The 19,784-nt window shown below is 56.8% G+C and overlaps 6 protein-coding genes across 6 annotated transcripts; 2 read left to right on the top strand and 4 right to left on the bottom strand.

The window, feature by feature from the left end:
• Positions 1–27: 27 nt before the first annotated feature.
• On the bottom strand, positions 28–1,921 carry kapC (putative transcription factor kapC; the record flags this gene model as incomplete). Its single annotated transcript, XM_036636612.1, has 3 exons — positions 28–489; positions 675–1,147; positions 1,867–1,921. The coding sequence occupies 3 exons, from the start codon at positions 1,919–1,921 to the stop codon at positions 28–30; spliced, it is 990 nt and encodes a 329-aa protein (XP_036498131.1).
• A 4,833-nt stretch (positions 1,922–6,754) lies between these two features.
• Positions 6,755–8,116, bottom strand: CGCS363_v004762 (Uncharacterized protein; the record flags this gene model as incomplete). Its single annotated transcript, XM_036636611.1, has 1 exon — positions 6,755–8,116. One exon carries the CDS (start codon positions 8,114–8,116, stop codon positions 6,755–6,757), a length of 1,362 nt encoding a protein of 453 aa, XP_036498132.1.
• An 853-nt stretch (positions 8,117–8,969) lies between these two features.
• omt2 (Pterin-4-alpha-carbinolamine dehydratase) lies at positions 8,970–9,630 on the top strand (the record flags this gene model as incomplete). The annotated part of the gene is made up of 3 exons (XM_036636610.1): positions 8,970–9,236; positions 9,294–9,356; positions 9,403–9,630. 3 exons carry the CDS (start codon positions 8,970–8,972, stop codon positions 9,628–9,630), a joined length of 558 nt encoding a protein of 185 aa, XP_036498133.1.
• Positions 9,631–10,049: 419 nt separating this feature from the next.
• Positions 10,050–11,159, bottom strand: CGCS363_v004760 (Methylsterol monooxygenase; the record flags this gene model as incomplete). The annotated part of the gene is made up of 4 exons (XM_036636609.1): positions 10,050–10,703; positions 10,754–10,897; positions 10,951–11,062; positions 11,146–11,159. The coding sequence occupies 4 exons, from the start codon at positions 11,157–11,159 to the stop codon at positions 10,050–10,052; spliced, it is 924 nt and encodes a 307-aa protein (XP_036498134.1).
• Positions 11,160–16,662: 5,503 nt separating this feature from the next.
• rab8A (Ras-related protein Rab-8A) lies at positions 16,663–17,581 on the top strand (the record flags this gene model as incomplete). The annotated part of the gene is made up of 3 exons (XM_036636608.1): positions 16,663–16,692; positions 16,867–17,134; positions 17,271–17,581. The coding sequence occupies 3 exons, from the start codon at positions 16,663–16,665 to the stop codon at positions 17,579–17,581; spliced, it is 609 nt and encodes a 202-aa protein (XP_036497219.1).
• Positions 17,582–18,156: 575 nt separating this feature from the next.
• On the bottom strand, positions 18,157–19,722 carry CGCS363_v004758 (uncharacterized protein; the record flags this gene model as incomplete). The annotated part of the gene is made up of 1 exon (XM_036636607.1): positions 18,157–19,722. One exon carries the CDS (start codon positions 19,720–19,722, stop codon positions 18,157–18,159), a length of 1,566 nt encoding a protein of 521 aa, XP_036497218.1.
• Between the last annotated feature and the right edge of the window lie 62 nt (positions 19,723–19,784).

The following is a 19,784-nucleotide window of genomic DNA, read 5'->3' as shown; positions in this document are numbered from 1 at the left end:
CCAGGATCAGCACGTCCACGGCGAGCCCTACATCGACGCGGTCGGCGCAGCCGGAAGGCCGTCCTGCTGAAGCTGGCTGTCAATCTCCTCACCCTCGCGCCGTGTCTCGTCCTTGCCCTGCTGCTCCGGCGAGAATGCCTTTTCAAACTGCTGGCGTCCCGCGAGCTGCTCCTGGGCGGCCAGTCCTGCGACGGCCTGCGCGACGGCCTCGAGCGGCGTGCCGGCTGCCGGATTGCTGGGCGCGACCTCGGGGGCGCTCGTCGCGGCGGAGGCGGGCGGCATGGGGGGCTGCGCGAGGTTGACGTTGGGAGGGGGCTGCGGGATCTCGCCCTGGGCGTCCAGCAGCCGCGACTGCAGGTGGATGACGTATTCGCGAAGGGCGTAGTTCTCTGACTGCATCGCCTTGTAGCTCTGCTCCATCTCCATGTAGTCCCGGACCTGCTGCTCCAGCTTCTTGATGTAATGCTCCTTGCGCTGGCGGAAGGCTCTCTGTTCGACATGTTAGTCTCTGTCAATTGGCGATCAAATCAAGGGCGCGGACGTGTCAGATGCGCTTGCACCGACGGGACCGCAGTCAGACGACCCAGGTGACGCAGTAAGCACCGAGACAGCTCCTGCGACCCGCACCAGTCACGCGCCCCCGGCGATCCAGCGCAAACCGTATCAAGACATACCTGGGCAGCTCTGTTTTGCGCGGCGCGCTTCGACTGCGAGAGCTCGCGCTTCGCCTTGCTACCGGCTCCACCGTCGTCCAGCGCCATAGCTGTCGAGGCGGGATGGGTCGGAGGAGGAGGGGCAGTCGATGGGCCGGCAGCGGTAACGGGAGGAGCGGCTTGCTGAGGCGGGGGAGGGCCAGCGGGCATCATGTTCACGTCTGGCGCGTGGACGTTGCGAGCGGCTCGAAGATCGGGGTGGATGTGCGCTTCGGGGTCGGCGTTGTTGTTGGAGCTGCTGTTGTTGACTATCGGCGGCAAGACGTCAGAGGGCGGCGAGTTCGTGCCGTTACTATAGCCATGAGCAGGCGACGCGGTCGGTGGTTTGGCAGCTTGGGGACGAGCTCCGCGAGATGGGGCCGTCGCGTTGTCAGACGAGATGGGCGTGGTGTGCTGGCTTAGTAGCTCGAGCTGCGCTGCCAAGTGGGCTGTTTCTGTGGAGAGTACATATCATGTCAGCGAGACCGTCCGAAACAAACCCCGAGGCTTGTCAAGAAGCAGAGCCACTGATTTGGGTTAAATAAGACGAGTTGCAGCTCGATGGAAGCGTCGGCATCATGAAGGGGAAAAAGTTCCCGAGAGAGCAGGGGTGTGAGAGAGGCGGCTGGGAAGGTGTAAGAAGGAGAGACGGCCACAAAAGCCGCAGCTCCCTCTGTACCTGGCGCGTCTGGTTCTGGAGACTGAAAGGACCGAGATGCTGCCAGATACTGCCGCTCAAAAGACGGGGTTGGGGGGTAAGAGTGATTACATATCACCGAGAGACGAGACAGTAAAGAGAGCGGGAGAGCGCAACCTCTTGGGATATAACGGATATCGCTGATTGCAACGTAGTTTTAACGTGAAAAAGAAGCCTGTCTCGGGCAAGAGTATATGGGAGTCGGGCCAGGTACAACGGAGAAGCAGTGAGCGATGGATGATGAGGTAAGGCGACTGACAGGCTAGGTCGAGTCGATGGTAAGAAGGACGAGAGAGTGAGTGTGCAGCGCGCGAGCGCAGAGGGATGGGGATGGGACGCTCGCGGGACAGGCGGGAATTGCTCAGGCTTGAGGTGGCCGGGCGGAACGGGAGATGGAGGGCTGGATAGAGCAGGAGACGGAGATGGGAATGGCGACGCTTGGAAGGGGAATAACGAGAAAGGCAGACCACTACTCACCTGTATTAGTGGTGGTATTCGCGGACGCAGAGGGCGAGGGTGAAGCGCTCTGCATCTTCAAGCTCCGGTTCTGACTCAGCATGAAGTGGACGGAGGATTGATTACTACAGGCACCCGAGAGGACTTATAAAGAGGGCCCGGACGATGAGACTGGTGGATGAGACGGGCGACCGATGCGGCAGTTCGAATATGTTTAGGTAATCGTCTGCGACCTTAGCGCGTCGAAGAGGAGGGGAACCTGACGAGGGTGTGGGTAGCTGCGATGGGTTGTGTTGTGGGAAAAGCGTGTTGGAGGTGGACGCGGTAACGTAAGGTGAGGCAGGGAAAGTGGCCCGTGGAGGGACACAAGTATCCGAAGGTACCGTTGTGGTGAGGTAAGAACCCAGGAAAGGGAAGGCCGTCCGTCGCCCGCTTGCCGTGCGAGTGGTAAGGGTGAGTGACGGGTTGCGTTGAGGCGGGAGCAGCAGAGGTGAGCAGCAGCAGCAGCAACAACAAGGTGAGGTAAGGCAGGTGGCAGGCCGCGGATGGGTGGTGGTCGTAGCTTGGACCTTTTTCTGATCCGCGGCAGCATGCAAAATGCGTCCCGTCCCTCTTTTTTTTTTTTTTTTTTTTTTTTTTTGTCACGCCAGTTGGTACCAATGCGCCCAGGTGCGGCCAGGTGGTGGTGGTGGTGGTGGTGGTGTGGAAGGGGAGCTTGCCTGGTGGACAGCTCTGAGCTCCAGCCTCCGAGCGCACGTCGACGGGAGCTTGATGGAGGGAGGGGGTGGGTGGGAAGGCAGGTGAATGGACGAGAGGGGGGAATTGCCTGGTGGCTTAGAGAGCTGCTTTGAGGCGTTGAGTGTGTCGTGTCGTCCTGTTTCCTGGTCGCCAAAACCACGCAGGCACGCAGGATTCCTGTGATGGATGGATCGAGAGTCGAAGCTGCCTTTCGAAGGGAAAATCGAATGGCTGGGGGGCGAAGGATTGGCTGATTGGATTCGGATGCGAAAGACGAAGGGACGCGACGAGACGAAGAGAATCTCGGTAGGGCGGATGCTTGTAGCAGGTAGCAGCAGGTACCGACAAGAGGTCCCAGGGCGGTACTTTCGTCCGCTGTTCCGACCCGGTGCTCTGTTGCTGCTCGCAGGTAGCTCAATGTATCTTTCTTGGAGAGGGAGACAGCTGCCAGCCTGCCTGCCGGAGCCGACGGGGCAGATGGTCACCCAACAAGGTGAGAGTACCAGCAGACCGTCATGCTTCAGCCAACCGATCTCGGGTGTGATCTTCTCCCCAGTACTAGCACTGGTACTAGAGAAAAATGCAGGTAAGGGCGATAAGGAGCGCGCAGTGGGGCGTAGTACCTCTTTTACCTTATAAATTTCCCCAATTTAGAAATAACGTCTCCACCTATAAGTTATACAAAATTTACTCTATATCGACGAAGTACTTTCGCGCTCTAGTACTAATACTAGATATTTCCGCTTAAAACCCTGTTTTTCTTATATAAATTTCCTAGTACGCGGAGAGGGTTAGAAGTCACCCTCTCCGCGTACTAGACTCTAGTACTAGGGCGGTCAGCCGCGGCAGAACTTTTATGCCCCCCTAAAGTCACTTTTCTCTAGTACCAGTGCTAGTACTGGGGAGAAGATCACACCCCTCATCTTGTATTTCAATTCCTGAATATTGAACTTTATGCATTGCTGACGGCCATCCAATTCTGCGTTTTGTCCATTCTTCTCTGTCAAGATAGCTAGCTTATTGTGTCATCTCTTGAGTAGAGGACTGGCTACCTCTCGGCCTGAGGTAATCAATCAGGTCTGGATTCAATGGACAAGCGAATCGATGTCTCCCGCATGCTTCACCCAGCTAAATAAACAGGCTCAGCTGCGCACCGAGCTGAGGACCTGTAATTACCACATGCGCGATACCGCACAGTACCTGTCCTGCTGTGTAGCCTCGACTCAGAGGAGCTGCTTTGTCAGGCAGCACAGGTCAGCCACGTGATGCCGTCTGTTTCGATTGGCCATTCCCTTCTGGCGGCTCGCAATCGCATTTGCTTTCGAGCGGTGCTGCTGATGATTCACCGAGGTCTGTCTGGCACCCCGAGGTACCTCCTTTGACACGGAGTTGTTCCACGCATCCGATGCCCCGGCTACATGGCCGTCGGGCGTGACAAGTTACCTAGTACTGTCAGCAAGACTGGTTTGTCAGCACAGCGACAAGGGGCCGGGTCCGCCAGTGGGTTTATTGGCTGGATCTGGTCTGGCGCAAAGAGTGACGGCACCCAAACGCGATCCCATACAGAGAAAACAAATAAGCGGGACAAATTACCTCATCCGAGGCGTCTCCACAGGGGCCAACCCAACACCACGACCACGACCACGACCGCCCGCCTGCGTTAACATACTCACTTAGTACTTTAGTAGTAAGTGGCGTAAGCTAAACTTTATATAATTCTATATATACGATTAGAGTATTTATCTTATACTTAATATTTTATAAGTTTTCCTTTATATAAAACTAATACTAAGATTAAAAAGTATTAATACTATCTAGGTTTAAGATATTTTATAAAGTAAATAAACTACTTAAATATAAGAAATTTTAAATATAATACTCTCTATAGATATATTTATAAATATATTATAACTAGTTTACTATATTAGTTATTAAACTATATCTTATATAATATAAATCTTAATAGATATAAAGATTACTATAATAAGAAAACTAAACTAAAGTTTTATACTATAGTATTATATACTATATAATAATAAAACTTTAGTTTTAGCTTTATAATTAATATTATAAATAAATATAAAGTGATAAATAAAAATATATAAAAGTATAGTATATTACTACTAAGTAGTAGTTTAAAATAAGTACTTATAGCTATCTTAATAGCTAAAATTAAACTTAGAAGATTTAATATATTACTTAGAAAAAAGAATCTCTTATATTTTATTTAAAAAAACTTTATAGTTATATATTATTAAATAAAAGCTAATTTTATATAAAGTAGAAATAATATTAATTACTTTATTTATTTCTATAAACTAAAATATATAGTATAATATACTAATTTTTAATAAGTATATATATTACTCTAGGAGATAGATAGGGATAGGGATAAATAGGGATAGTGTGGGGATAAACGAACGGATAAGTATAAGTATATAGTAATCTAATATAATATACGGTTAAAAATACACTATGTTCCTTCGTAAAGGAGTCGACACACTCACGGCGAGGCGACGGACATGTCGAAAGAGCCGACCGGAACCCGGTGCCAGGCCTCTCCAACCAGACTGCGCGGCCAAGGCAGATGCATTAAATCAGGGCAGGTGAAAAGTACCCCTGTACGCAACCACGAGCGAATTTACCGAAGCCTCACCGAGATATTCCCTATTCGGCAGTAGGTAGGGCGATGCCAGCGCCATCGCGCGCGGACTGGTTCCCACGTTGCTGCTGTCAATATATCCCGCTTCACTCGACTCTCGCGTCGACATGTCAGGCTTGGGAAAAAGCCGCACTTGCAGACCGCATGGTCTCGGACAGCGAGCACCGCGACTTCCGTTGTTTGACTTACATAAGCCGGTGGCTTGGCGTACCTGCATCCACCTCTTGTTGCATTTGGCGGGGTTCAACCCCGGTACTTTCTGACGATGCGGCCTGGCCAATGACATGTTACTGACTCGATTACGTGATGATGCATTTGAGCATTGCGTCGCAAGGGTCGTTGTTGGGTTGTTCATAGACTTCTGGTAAGCCCGGGCTGACTTGTGGCAGTTGACTTTGAGGTGAAATAGAGCGCAACAACAACTTCAGATTAAATAAATAATGAGCCCAAAGGGTGCCGAACACAGCATTCAGGTTTCATACCAAGTTCACAACAACGCTCCAGAGCATTGTACCTCTAAGTAACTTAAGCCTTCACTTGGCTGTAAACGAGTGAAGTTGGAGCTGAACGTAAGAGAAGACCTCTGCCAGGTTGCTGCTTTTTTGATCCATCGGGCTCAGATCTGATAAGAGCCTGGACAGGTTCGCTGTCCATGATGCTTTGGATTGATGCAACGAATAAAAGTCGACAGATAGATACACATGAATAACAAGAGACTTCACCAAGTGCCCTTTCCACGAAGCATTCCAATCTACAGACTCTTGCATGATGGGCTCTGAGTAGCTCACTCAGCTACACATGCCACTCCGTCGGTTCAAAGGTGGTTTTCGGACTTCCGCACATCCGTCAACATTCTTCTATTCAGCTATCTAGGGATAGATCTCGCCGTTTGCGCCAAGCTATCAAATCATCCATGACATTCATCCACCACAGCTCGCCGCTTTACCGGCCATCCCATTGGCTTCCTGCCAGCAAGCTCTGCACTTACACCAAACAGCCATGTCCATCTCGGCAATGACAAGAGCAAACCACATGGATGGTACCGTGTTGTGGGGGAATCCCGCCGAGATCAGATTGGACGTCTTGCTTACTATGCAGCAACTCAAACACGGCAGCATGCATCCTTTCGAGGGAGGGGCATAGCAGACTATGATAATCAACCCAACGCCAGTCATGACAGCTCGCTAATGCATTTATAGGACGATTCCATCACCTACAAGCATGCATGGTGCACAGTCAGCGTTGCGGCGGCTGGGATGCCCCGCTCCGGCTGCGAATATGCGGAGTTATGAACGAACCGACGAGTCTGACGGCGCGAGGAGGCCCAGAGACGGGATACCACGAGCTACACAACAAACCAAGACGCAGTCTACCGTCTTGGCGGCCCTGAACTGGCGGACGAGGCTCCTCCCCCGCCGACGAGATGCGGAATACCGCTATCATTGACAAGACGATTCACCAAACTACTGATTTATTTTTTCTTGCCATGCTCTCCTCATACCAGCACACTCAAGGAAACTTGAACAACCTCCCCCCTTTCCAGACGTGCGTAATGTTCTCCTGGTTCAACAGCACCTTGATATCGTCGAGAGGACTCTTTGTAACGGCAATCAGGTCCGCATCAAACCCCTCTTTCAACTGGCCACTCAGGGGCGCCATCCCGCCGAGAACTTCAGGGGCATTGGCCGTGCCGGCCTCGATAGCCTGCAGCGGCGTCATACCCCTCTTCACGGCCCAGTAAAGCTCCCTGGCGTTGTTTCCGTGCGCCATCTCCTTGGTGTGGTCGCTGCTGAGCGTGTCCGTCCCGAGAGCGATCTTGATGCCCCTCTTGATGGCCAGAGCATACGAGTCCGCGGCCCTCTGGAGGAGCTTCTCGATCTTGCGCGCCATGTGCGGCGGCAGCGTGGGGTCCTTGCTGACAGTGTTGACAATGTGCTGTGTAGCCACGAAGATGGCGCCCTTCTCCAGCATGGCATCGGCAACCTCGTCGTCCAGGTACATGCCGTGCTCGATGCTCTTCACGCCGGCCCGCAGCGCAGCCATGATGCCCGCCTTGCCGATGGCGTGAGCCGCAACCGCTCGGCGGGAGCGCGCGGCCTCGTCGACGATGGCCTTGAGCTCGTCGTCCGAGAACTGCCTGTCTTCGGGGTCGTCCAGCACGCTCAGTACGCCGCCGCTCGAGCAGACCTTGATACACCGCGCGCCGCGACGAACCAGTAGCCTCACTTGCTTGGTGCAGTCGTCCGGGCCGTCCGCGATGGCGCAGGGCCCGCCGCACCGGGCGAAGTTGACCACCGTGTCGATGGGAGACGTGTGCTCGTCGCCGTGGCCGCCGCTGATAGACATAGCGGCGATGGAGGAGTACACGTTCGGGGCCACGAGGCGCCCAGACTCAATGGCGGGGACGAGGTCACCGGCGTACCCGCAGAGCTCTCGGACGGAGGTGTAGCCGGCCATCAGCGTCCTCTCGAGGTCTGCGACGGTGACGGCGCCGATGAGCGCATTGGAGCCGGGTAGGAAGTTGAACATGCCCTCCTTGAAGTCGGTCGCAACGTCCATGCCCATGAAGTGGACGTGGACATCCCAGAGGCCCGGCATCACGACGGGGACGCTGACGGTGTTGGCCGATCGATACTTGTCCGGCAGCTCCTTGGCCAAGCCAACGAAGGCAATCTTGTCATCCACCACGGCGACGGCGGCATCGCTGAGGGGATTGCCACGGCCGGGTATGAGCAGATCGGCCAGAATGACGGTGACGCTTTGGTCTTGTGGTGTCTGAGCAGGCGGCATCTCGTCAAGTCGGTCGGCTATGTCGAACTTGGTCGCCTGTGATGCTGCCTGTGCTGGCACCGTACGAAGAGGAACGCGCATGATACTCAATCGTTCGAGTCGTACGATGAGTTGGGTGAGCTGGCAGGTGCAACAGTTAGACGCGGAGAGACACTCGGCTGTTGACTCGTTTGCAGTGCCGCAGAGGATGAGATGAACTCTGATCAGGATTGCGTAGTACGTCGAGAAGCTTATACGGATAACGCGCGGGGTAGTTGATAACCCCTAGCTGATAACCAGGGGAGCAGATATCTTACCTGGTCCGCTTCTCCCAGTGCTATCGTAAATCAGTCAACCGGCGTCAGCAGCATGGTTTTGTCGGGACTCACCTGCCGTAACTAGAAGTGAGCTTGTTAGTGCATCACTCGGATCAGCAGTAAGCTTGATGTGGGAATACTGCCAAGCTTGGGGAAGTGATGCTACACCAAGCTTACACCCCTGGCTCACTCCATATGGGCTGCTTCCATCCACAATGGGAAGCTTGGGTCAATTACCGGCGGGATGACTTGAATCGAGGCTCTCAAAGTCGCCAGGAACCCCTCGCTCGTGAGAATGAGATTGAGGTTGATCAGCCTCTCGCGGACCGACCCGCTGAAGCCATAGCTCCTGATCATGTCCCCGAGGCCCTGTCTAGTGTATTTCGATACAAGGACTCATGCAGAAGTGCCATCGAAACTAAAGTATGAACATGAATATGAGATTCACTCGAATCAAAGTGTTGTTGCTTAGTTCATGAGGAGTGAGTTCCATTTCCCCACCTGAGCTCGGCCACAGACCAAGGTACGTACACTCAACTCCTCAAGCACCGCGGCTCCCACTGGTGGAAAAGACTTACATCACACCTCATCACCACCTCACCTCTGCCCTCACTCACCTCTCACTCCCCCCAACGGCCATGAGCGCCCCTTCACTCCTACGACACTTTGCAACACCCGCGCGGTCAGTAGCAGCAGCCTCCCGCCTTGCCTCGTCAATTCGATACACACAGCAGTTCCGCAGCATGGCCAACGCTCAACTGCAAGCCCGCTTCAGCGAGGGCTCAGATGAGGCATCCCTCTCGTCGACGCTGGACACTCTCCTCAGCAAGGGCCGCTGGGCGCTCGTAAACGAAGGCGAGGCCGTCGAGCGCAGCTTCAAGTTCAAGAACTTTGCCAAGACTTGGGTGCGTTGTAATGTTTCCCCATACCTGTAGATGTGAGGGACTGACACCACGGTCCAGGACTTCATGACGGCAGTGAGCCTGCAGTGCAAGACTCACAACCACCACCCAGAGTGGTCCAATGTATGTGTGCGCCTTCACTTTAGCGTGACGAAACTGACGGGAACAGGTCTACAACACGACCTTCATCCGCTGGACGACACATAGCCCCAAAGGCCTGTCCGTCAAAGACCTCAAGCTTGCCATGATCTGCGATGCGCTGGCCAAGGACTTTGGCGAGGTCGAGGCACCGGCTGCCGAGACCCCTGATGAGGGCGCCAGCTGCGGGATCAGGGGGCTGGCGGACAAGGCCGCCCGCACGGCCGGGGACTGCTGCGTCCCGAAGCCGAAGAACTGACGTGCCCCCACCACTACGTGAGAAGCTTTGCGGCCGGTGGGTGGATTCATGGGACGAACGGCCGGAGCACGCCCCGCCTCTGTACACTGCTGTATGATATCACTTGGGGGCCGTTTTCAACGAGTGTTGTGCTGTAATTAAGTACTTTACTACGTGCCATTGTGCGGGTGGCCTCCCCAATATTTACGTCAGAAATCGCATCAGCATTTTGCACACCCATCAGTCCCTCTTCGAACGCCGCCCCAATGATATTAACGTGACTACGTAGCCCGTCTCGGGCCGTGTCGTTCGCTTCCTTGCGGTAGTACCGTCCGCCGCGTCTACAAGTCGTATCAGGGGATACTCATCGGTATCCATAACGTGCCGTTTGCGTCGTCGCTCAGCGGCCGTGTATCGTCATAAGTCTCGTGTGACCTTGTCTACTGAGCCTTTTGAGCCTTGATGGCCTTGAGCTTGCGCTCGCGGCGCTTCTTGTGGGCCTCGGCGCCAGCCTCGGTGTCGAGGCAGTAGTCCCACCAGCGGAAGGAGGAAGCGTAGTTGCCGATGAACTTCTCGTGGTGCAGGTCGTGGTGGTCGGCGCCGGCCCAGAAGGGCAGGAAGTGACGCAAGCTCCAGGGGAAGTCGTAGCCGCTGTGGGCGTCGATGGCCTGGAAGAGACGGAGGACGATCCAGGCGTACATGGTCAGGAGGTGGAGGTCGCCGGTCAGGGTAACCCAGAAGATGGGCGAGCCGACGATTCCGATACCCAGCAGCATGACCTCGATGGGCGAGGCGTACTCGGCGGCGAGACCGAAGGGGGCCGAGTAGTAATGGTGAAGCTTGTGGATGGCCTTGTAGAGGGGGCCGTAGTGCAGGGCGCGGTGGAACCAGTAGTGCCAGGAGTCCTCCATGACGAAGAAGATGGAGATTTGCATGGCCATCTTCCAGAGGGGCGGGAAGGGGACGCCGTACTCCATGCCGCACCAGGTGGCCAGGGGGTGGAAGAGCCAGATTTGAGGCAACTCGACGGTGAAGTGGGAGATGAGGACGACCATGGCGCAGTCCCACTGCTCCTTGAGTGTCGGCATTTTTTGCTAATAACATGTTAGGTGTGTTTTCTATTGTCGAGCAGCAGGCGTCTTACGGGTTGGATCTTGTACTTGTGGAACCAGGGGATGAGGTCGAAGATGATGAAAGGCAGACTGCGGCCAAAGTAGACGGTCTCGTGCATGACGAAGCTCATGATGCCGGTGGCGAGGGTATCGTTCTGCATCCAGAGGTACCAGGCCTTCACAGTGTTAGTCGCGTCGCGCGTAGCTATCGGGTATTCGGTGAACGTACGGCCCAGAGGCGCTCAAAGTAGTTGAGCTGCACATTGTACTTGGAGACCTCCTCAAAGACGCTAAAGTAGGGCTGAGTGTGGTTGAAGGCCGTGTTGATAACGGTCGAGTTGCTGCGCAGACGGAAGCGTTAGCGGCGGGCTCGAGGATATGTCATCGGGATAGGGGGCGCGGAGGCGGTCGGGAGGACACTCACATGAAGGCGGCCATGATGGCGGGGAGCGCAGATTCGCTTCACGATGCGCAGGATTACCAGTCTGCAGGGTGAAAAGTTGTAAATCGAGTATGTAGGAAGAATGAATGAAAGCAGCCACCCTTCTCGACGATGCGCGAAGGCGAGATGCAAGCGGTGGGTGTGATAAGGAAAAAAAAGACAGCGAGCGTCAAGGTCGGAGGCAAAAGGGTCCAGGACCGGGTCTTGTTGAGGTTTTATCCATGGATCATTTCGGTTGACGGGGAAAGGAAATGGCAAGCAGCAGAAAAATACTGGACATGCCTTAGCTCGGGGTTGTGCTATGAAAACGCCCCTGCACATCGAGGTGTCAGCCAGCCAATGGCGTGTTGCGCCTGGACATGAGCCCATGCAGTCTGTGGGTCCTTCCGTCTTCCGTGGCGGGCCCGGCCAGTCAGAAGCCAGCGTGCCCTGGCGACTGGGTCGGGCGGTGTGAGGGCCACGGGAGGCGAGAGGTGTGCTAATCAGTGGGGTGGAGGGCCATTGACACGCTGAGAGAGTGCTAAAGGTACAGCGGCCACCGCAGACGCCGAGGCGCGCACGGGGCATGGAACATGGGACAGAGCTCCTTTTTTGTTCTGTGTCAAGCATGTTTCTAGACGAACGTTGCTGTCTAACGAAGCTAATGCTAAAGCAGCTTGGATGGCTTGTCGGGGGTGACAGTCAGCACTCAATTGGGGGGCTTCAGTCAGATACGGATACGGGTCATCAAGTGAAGGCGACAGACAGAAAAGGGGACGGGAGGACCAGGAGGGAAACGCCATTGTGACTGAATGGGGGATCTGATCCACTGCGCCAAGTCGCGGGCACTCGAAGGAGACCGATGTTGGGATAGCCCTATCTTATCGGCGTGCATGGGGTGCTCCTGATTCCTGCGTAGTGGCCTCGCACCTCGACAATTCGTTGCTACGCCTCTCCCAGTCTACGTGGATGATGCGCTTCCTGTTCCTCAGATCGCGCCGTGCTTCCCATTGGCGTTGGGTTAGGTGAACCATCAGCTTAGCTTGCGGTACGTACCCGTGTTCGCAACCCGAATACGAACGTGGAGGGGTGCGTCTCTCGTGGCTTGCTGGATGCTCGACACCACTGCCGCTCACTGTCGCCGTCACCTGTGTGGCCCGGACTTGACACTAAAAGAGCCTCACAAGCTATTCCGCCGCCGTTCCCCAAGCTTCAATCTGCCACACCAGATTGCCGATTGAGATCCATCTGACCTCCGCCGGGCGCTGCCTTTGTGCACCTGTCAGAAGCATGCTGGATCCACTGCTGTTGCTGCCACTCTCACCGGAACTGACGAGCGCGGACATGGGGCAGTACGTCGAAATGGCGTGTTCCGGCTGAGCCTGTTCCGCTGCATCGGTCCCAGCCTGTGATGACCGGTGCTTGGTCGCCGTGGTCTGAAAAGGCCTGCCGTCCCAATCCCAGCGTTGTCGTCGCCGTCCCGCCTCTTCCCGTCCGTCCCCGCGTTGTCATGACCGGAGCCGCGAAGCTTTCACCGCCCCGCGATGGAAACTCATGATGACTAGGCGTGGTGTTTTGTGTTTTCATTCCCGCGGCCGCGCCCCGCAAGGTTCAGCCAAGCATCGAATGAACCGACACCCGGAAGCTTGTCGACCAAAGACTAGAACTCGTGTCATCATTACTCTGGCCTCTTTTTGAACTTCATCTCTATCAGTCTCGTCGCGACAGAACGAGGGCAAATGCACCCGCTCGTCTACCCCTCCAATTGGATGGAACTCGACTTCCTCAGCGGGCACTGTAGCGGTCTGCCGCGAAGCACCGTCAGTGGCGCCAGCTCATCCGGCTGACTAAGGCACAGCGCCAGCTCAGGCATCCACACCGTCATTCCACTTCCGCCAGCACGCGCGCGGGGCCCAGGCCCGACCCTCGCAAAAGTGTTGTTCAGGGCAGTCCCGTCGTCGCTTGCTTACCTATGGCATGACGTCTACCCAATTCTCTGCTGTTCCCTTGAATGAGTATCCAACACACGCACGAAACTGCAATATTCACAGCCCAGACCAGGTCAATCACCGACCCATGAACGTGGCGGAGGAGCGCTCTCTGAGTGAGAAGCAATAATGTCTGTTGTGGCCGAGTAAGTAGCCCGTCCCGTCTTTTCCCCTCCTGCCCGCACCTCACCCGGCATCGCCCGCCAAGAAAAACAAACACAAAAACATGTGGTGGTTAACAGCATGAACACAGCCAGATCCGTCGCTTGGACGCACAGCTGGATCGAATCCCTCTGGGTCTGAGTATCTCTCAAGAAAACGGCGAGCTTGCTGCCTCGGAGCATGGCATCTTCAACTCCACCTCCGCCGACGCCCTGTCGTCGCCGAGGGTCGATGAGCTGCTGCGCATCGTGAGGGCCCTGTCCACCACCTCATCTTCACGCTCCCTGCTGCAGTCACACAAGATCCGCGCCCTGCTGACCCAGTCAAAACTGGCTGAATGGGACTTTCTGGCCGAGTACAGCGAGGGTGAGGGACGGAATCACTATCAGTCAGAAATCGAGTGGCTGCTCATCAGCAAGGCCACCGTGCAAACTTACGGAGTCATCCTCAACACACTCCTGGACCAGATCATTCCTCTCAGCGACGACATCTGGTACTGGGACGAGGTGCTCAGCTCCTACACCTACAGCAGTCTCTACACCATCCAGACGTCGCCGCTGCGTCTGTGGGCCTTGACAAAGGACGTTTACCAGGACAGCAAACACCGCTTCCAACACCTCAGCCACTCGCCCGGCGAGTTCGTGGAGTCTACGCGGACAGGCCTGGCGCAGCAATGGAGTCAGTTTTACGGCATTGTGCGAGAGAGCATCCGGGAATCCTCCATCACGACCCTGCAGCGACGAGTCTTGTCGCCCGTTGCTCTCAGCCGAGGTGAGGCCAGGCGGAAGCTGGCTCACCTCAAGCGGCTGCGCGAGATGACGGCGAGCGGTCTGGGTGTCTTGGTTGACGAAGGCCTGACGTTTGGCGTGGATGACGACGACGACAAGAGCGAGGCGGGGGTCAGCAGCCACGACTGGAAGGGCGTGGTGGAGAGGAGCGTTGCCCTCATGGACATGGTCCTCAAAGACGTCTTGAGCCTCGAGTCGGGCGTCGCCGAGTTTGAAGACAAGGTGTTTGCCGGCGTGGAGGAAGACCCGGAGCTGTCCATCCATATTGAGGACGCCAACGCCGTGGAGAAGCCCTCTGTGCTTGCGAGACGTCTCTTGAACATTCTCGACTCCGGCCTTCCCAACCACGTCGTTGCCACGCAAGAACTCGTCCGCGGCAACGGCCGCCCCTCACGACTCATCCGCTACTGGCTCCCCGCGGGAATTGCTCTGCTTTCTTCGACGACTGTGCTCCGGGTTCTGGTCAACAGGCGCGCCGAGATATTCGATTGGATCCGGGACATTGGCATCACGGTTAAGGACTTTTGGTTCAACTGGGTCATCGAGCCGGTGCGCAAGATTGTCGGAACCATCAGGCACGACTCCAACAGCGAGATTGCCATCATGAGCCGCGACAGCCTGAAGGCCGACCGCGAGAGCCTGGAACGCATGGTTGTGGACTTTGCTCTTGACAAGCCCCATTTCGCGGGCGAAGGATCGACCGCTCTCACGGACGCCCAGATCGCCGACATCAGGACCAAGGTCAGCGAGGGAGACGTCACGCCGGTCCTGCGCGCGTACGAGAAGGACCTCAGGAGCCCTTTTGTCGGCGCGGTCAAGGGCGACCTCGTTCGGTCGCTCCTGATCCAGGTGCAGAAGACCAAGGTCGACCTGGAGGTGGCCATTAGCGGAATCGACGCTCTGCTGAAGAGCCAGGAACTCGTGTTCGGCTTCGTGGGACTGACCCCCGGCGTGCTCGTCTCCATCGGCATTGTGCAATACCTCCGTGGCGTCTTCGGCGCTCGCAAGGGCGCACGGTACAGCCGCGAGGCCGGCAAGAGCATCCGGGTGCTGCGCAACATTGACCGCATCTTCTCCGAGGCAACGCCGTCGCAGAACAACCTGCTGTCTTACAAGGATCACGGCCTCCTGCTCTGCGAGGTGCACGTGCTGCGCAACCTGATGGAGAGAGTGCTGCCCCGCGACAGGCAGCACGAGTTCCTCGAAGACCTGGACGACCTCGCGAACCTCAAGGGCATCCAGGTGCAGGTCAGAGCATTGGACCGGATCCGCTGGGCGTATGCCCGGTGGCTGCAGTAAAAGATTACGACGGCCTCGGAGCCTTTAATGATTCGCACGGGTACACGGTCTCAAGGGTTTCAGCATACAGGTCACCACAGCACAGCCATTCAGACGATTGTACCATACGTGGACGCTCGCTGGAGGCATCATGAATTGTCTAGGGAGCATCGCAACTTGGTAACGGAGCTTAGCAGGCGGCATTGTCTTTGGGATGCGGTTAACTAAAAAGTTGTCTCTGCGCAATTGAGCAAGTACTTGTCAAATTCTGCCATGGACAAATGACGATATGACGAGGCGCCCGTGTGACTGACTGTGATACTGGCCATGCCAGGACCCGTGACCCGGTCTAGGCCTGGACCCTGAGAGGCGAGACAGTGCGATGACGTTGGCGTGGCTTTGCACCTCCTGGCAAACCTCGCGGTGGCGGGAGACCGATGCTCAACGGTGAGGTGACGGGGCGGACAACGCATCAACAGGGAAGTGGCCTCGTGGTGGTGGTTGGCGGTGGCAGGTGTGTTGAAGACGGCGAGGCGCGAGCAAGCGAGGCAGCTCCCGTTGTGCCGTGGAGGCTGTCAATCATGCAGGCGCCTTGCGGATATTGGGGAATGGTGAATGAATGGCCCTGTATCTTGCATGACGGATGCTGTGCTTTTTCCTCCCGCCCTTGGCCAATTCCCATTGCATATCTGCAGCGAGGTGCTTTGATTGCCCAGCAGGATTTGCTTCTTTTAGCCTTTTTGATGCCCTCCGACGCTGATCCGACGCTCGTTGAACCACCTACCAAAGGGTAACTCCAGGGAGTACCTGCGTAGCAGATGCCACCCGCTGGCCAGTGACATTACAGTGCCAGTCGAGTCCGAGTCGCTGTGATAGCTTAGCTGCCCGCCCCTCAGGCCCTCCACTGTTCCAGCACTTTCCCATCCCTCGCCCGTCGGATCGGTCAAGTAAGAGGCCGGGCAGCGTCTTACCCCAGACGATAGGCGCCACTCTTCCCCCAAGGGCGCTACGTACCGTCCTCACAGTAGAGCGGACTGTACAGTGTGCCTCGCCTCGTCCGCGACCCAGTGCTGCGTGCTGCGTACCTACATACACTACTACGACACGACAGACTACCGCCGCCAGTTTCCTACCTCATCCCAATCGACTCCCCCCGTTTCCCCGATCCGACGACACATCGCGACAACCTCACCGCACACGCCCTTGACCACGATCCGTTCCGCCGCCCACGCCGTCGGAGAAGCAGCCCGTTTCCCCCTTCACATCGGCCCCCTCGGTTTAGTCCCTGACCACCCGCCGCCAAAATGTCGAGCAACCGCAACTACGACTTTCTTGTACGTGTCGAATGCCGTGCCCCTCCTCACCTCTCGCCGCCCTTCCCTCGATGCCCCTCGTCCTCACATATCACCGTCTTCCGGGCCATCTCCAGAACTGCCCGCCGCTGCGACCGTCGCCGCCGGCGTAGAGGACAACTATGACATTGCACATATGGCTGACCAGCACCCCAGATCAAGCTGCTGCTGATCGGCGACTCGGGCGTAGGCAAGTCCTGCTGTCTGCTGCGCTTCAGCGAAGACTCCTTCACGCCGTCCTTCATCACGACCATCGGCATCGACTTCAAGATCCGCACCATCGAGTTGGACGGCAAGCGCGTCAAGCTCCAGATTTGGGATACCGCCGGCCAGGAGCGCTTCCGCACCATCACCACCGCCTACTACCGCGGCGCCATGGGCATCCTCCTCGTCTACGACGTCACGGACGAGCGGTCTTTTAACAGTATGTTCTCTCTGTCCCTTGCCGACGGTGCTCCTACACCGCAACTCGGCCCGGCGAATTACACCGCACCCACGCTCTCCACATGAGCCGGTGGACACACCCCAGGCATGTGAAGGCTGACAGGACCCCTTGACAGACATCCGCACCTGGTTCGCAAACGTCGAGCAGCACGCCACCGAGGGCGTCAACAAGATCCTCATCGGCAACAAGTGCGACTGGGAGGAGAAGCGTGTTGTCTCGACCGAGAAGGGTCAACAGCTCGCCGACGAGCTCGGCATCCCCTTCCTCGAGGTCTCGGCCAAGAGCAACATCAACATCGACAAGGCCTTCTACTCGCTCGCCGCCGACATCAAGAAGCGTCTAATCGACAACCAGAAGAACGAGCAGCCGACCGCCTCGGGCGTCAATGTCGGCGAGCAGGGCGGCGCCGGCGGAAAGTGCTGTTAGATGGGCGCTTGAGTCGTGCTGTTTGTCTGGAGCAAGATGTTGATGTTTTGGTCGATTCTGCGCTGCCGCCACTGCAATCACAGCTGAGAGAGAGAGAGGACGTTGCCGGAGGGCTGCGGACGATGATAAGAAGAACATGGCATTGATTGGTACAATAGCCTAGAAGGGATCCGGATACTGGAGAGAGGAGGCTAAGGGAGGCCGATCGAGAGAGCAGCGGGTCCATGGATTATTCGGGAGCGGGAAGACGAGAGGCCTTGCGCCGTCGACGGATTTGGCCAGCGGGCGAGCTCGAGGCCGAAAGGCGGACTGACACACTTACCCTACCTACGTACCTTGTTTTCTCAGCCGCGGAAAGAGAGTGCTGCGTGGTTTCTGTCATGTGGTTTATCGTTGCCGACAACGCCTTTCATCGCTAACCTAGAGAGCAAATATCTGGTCTGGAGTTTCGGGAATTTCTATTTTGGGTCTTTTTTTTCTAATACATCCTTTACCTACGCCTGCTGACCGAATGGGTGATGTGTGTGACGTACGTCTCGGGCATTACATATATGATACATGGTTTTGTACAGATTCTACCACACAAAGTGGGTTCTCACCGTCACGCTCTCGCCCCGCGACCGGACGAGCTCCTTGTGGTGCCACGCCCGGACGAACCGCCGTGCCTCGTGGGCGTCCGGGAACGACAGGACGAACAGCGCCGACCTGGCCGTCTCGTCCATGGTCTTCCGGGCCACCGCCTCGGGGTCGACAATCTTGGGTGCCGAGTCCTCGTCCCAGTGGTAGTCGTCCTCGGTCGGCTCCTCCAGCGGGCCCCTTTGGTGTATCCTGGGCGGGAAGTACGGACGTATGTGCTGCACCGGCCAGCCCAGGCCCCTGTCCCGCGCGTCCCGCCTAATCCACTGCGACAGCGAGCGCTGGTCGAGCGTGCCGCCCTCAAGGGACAAGACGACGGGGGAACAGGCGCGCGGGGGCGGGTCGGGGGTCATGCTCAGCAGGCCCTGCACGCTGAACGACTCCAGGCGCTTCTCGGCCGCCTTGTTGAGTTTGTAGAGGTGCAGGCTCAGCGGTGCGTTGGACGGGGCCGCGAGTGTGAAGATGTCGGGGTCGCCCGGCTCGGGAGCGGCCGCGAGGGGCGCGGCGGCGGACTGCAGACGCAAACGGGCGGCGTTGTGCCGGCGCTGGGCCTCACTCTGGTACAGCGCCGCGGCGTGGTGGGAGGCGAAGAGGATGAAGTAGCGGCCCAGCGGCTGGAGCGTGTTGTGGTCGTAGGCCTGCATGACCTTGCTGATGGAGACGCCCCAGCCGTCGAGGTGCTGGCCCTGCGGCCCGACGCGGTAGAAGTCGCTCTCGCTGAGGTTCGTGCTTGCGTTGGAGAGGATGAGCAGCGAGGACTGCTCCTTGTCTGCCGGTCCGCTGTCGCCTCTCGGGAGGGAGTCGATCCAGGCCTGGAGGTCGCCGTGGTTCACGTGTCTATCCTCGGCCGGGTCGGTCGGCTTGGGAGGGGCGTCGTCCTTGAAGAGCTCCTTGTATAGAGACGGGCACTTGCGTGCTGGCTTGGGTGCCTCGGCCTGCTCCTCCTCCGTCTTTGGTGCTGATTTGCGTAAGGGTATCACCGAACTTCCAAGGCCCCATTGCATGTTCTGCGGCGTGTCCTCCGGTTTGCTCTCCGGCTTGTCCTCCGTCTTGCTCTTTGATTTTGTCTTGCCCTTGTTGTTCCTCTTGCCCTTCTTTACCTTCTCCTTCGGCACGAGCAGGTCCGGTATCGAGGACAGTGCCGCGCTCCTGGCCTCCAGGTATTTCCTTCTCCTCTCCTCCCTGGCAGCCATCGCCGCCCTCCACTCGGTCACTTCGGACTTGTCGACATGCGTAGACGTGACGATGCGGACTTTGGTCTCGTCCTCCTTCTCGCGCTGTCGGTATGGAGCGTTGTTGTCGCCCTCTTCAGGGAACATCTCTTGGAAAATCGAGGACTGCGCTTCCTTCTTCTTGCTGTCCTTACGGTCCTCTCCGCGTCCCTCGAATTCGAGAGGGCGGGCGCTGACCCATTGAAAACGAGCCGGCTGCCTATGCCATTGCGGCGGCGGCGGCGTGCGGAGGAGCAGCAGCGGCAGCTGTCGTCGGGTCGCGATCGTGTTCATCCGTGCAACTCTGAGGGTCGAGCCGCGCAGCCCTCGTAGGTCAGCCCATTGCATGGGGTATC

This window comes from Colletotrichum siamense (assembly GCF_013390195.1).
Source record: "Colletotrichum siamense strain Cg363 chromosome Unknown KSG_Cg363_contig03, whole genome shotgun sequence".
Lineage (NCBI taxonomy): Eukaryota > Fungi > Ascomycota > Sordariomycetes > Glomerellales > Glomerellaceae > Colletotrichum > Colletotrichum siamense.
This window is presented reverse-complemented; position numbering and strand designations above follow the sequence as displayed.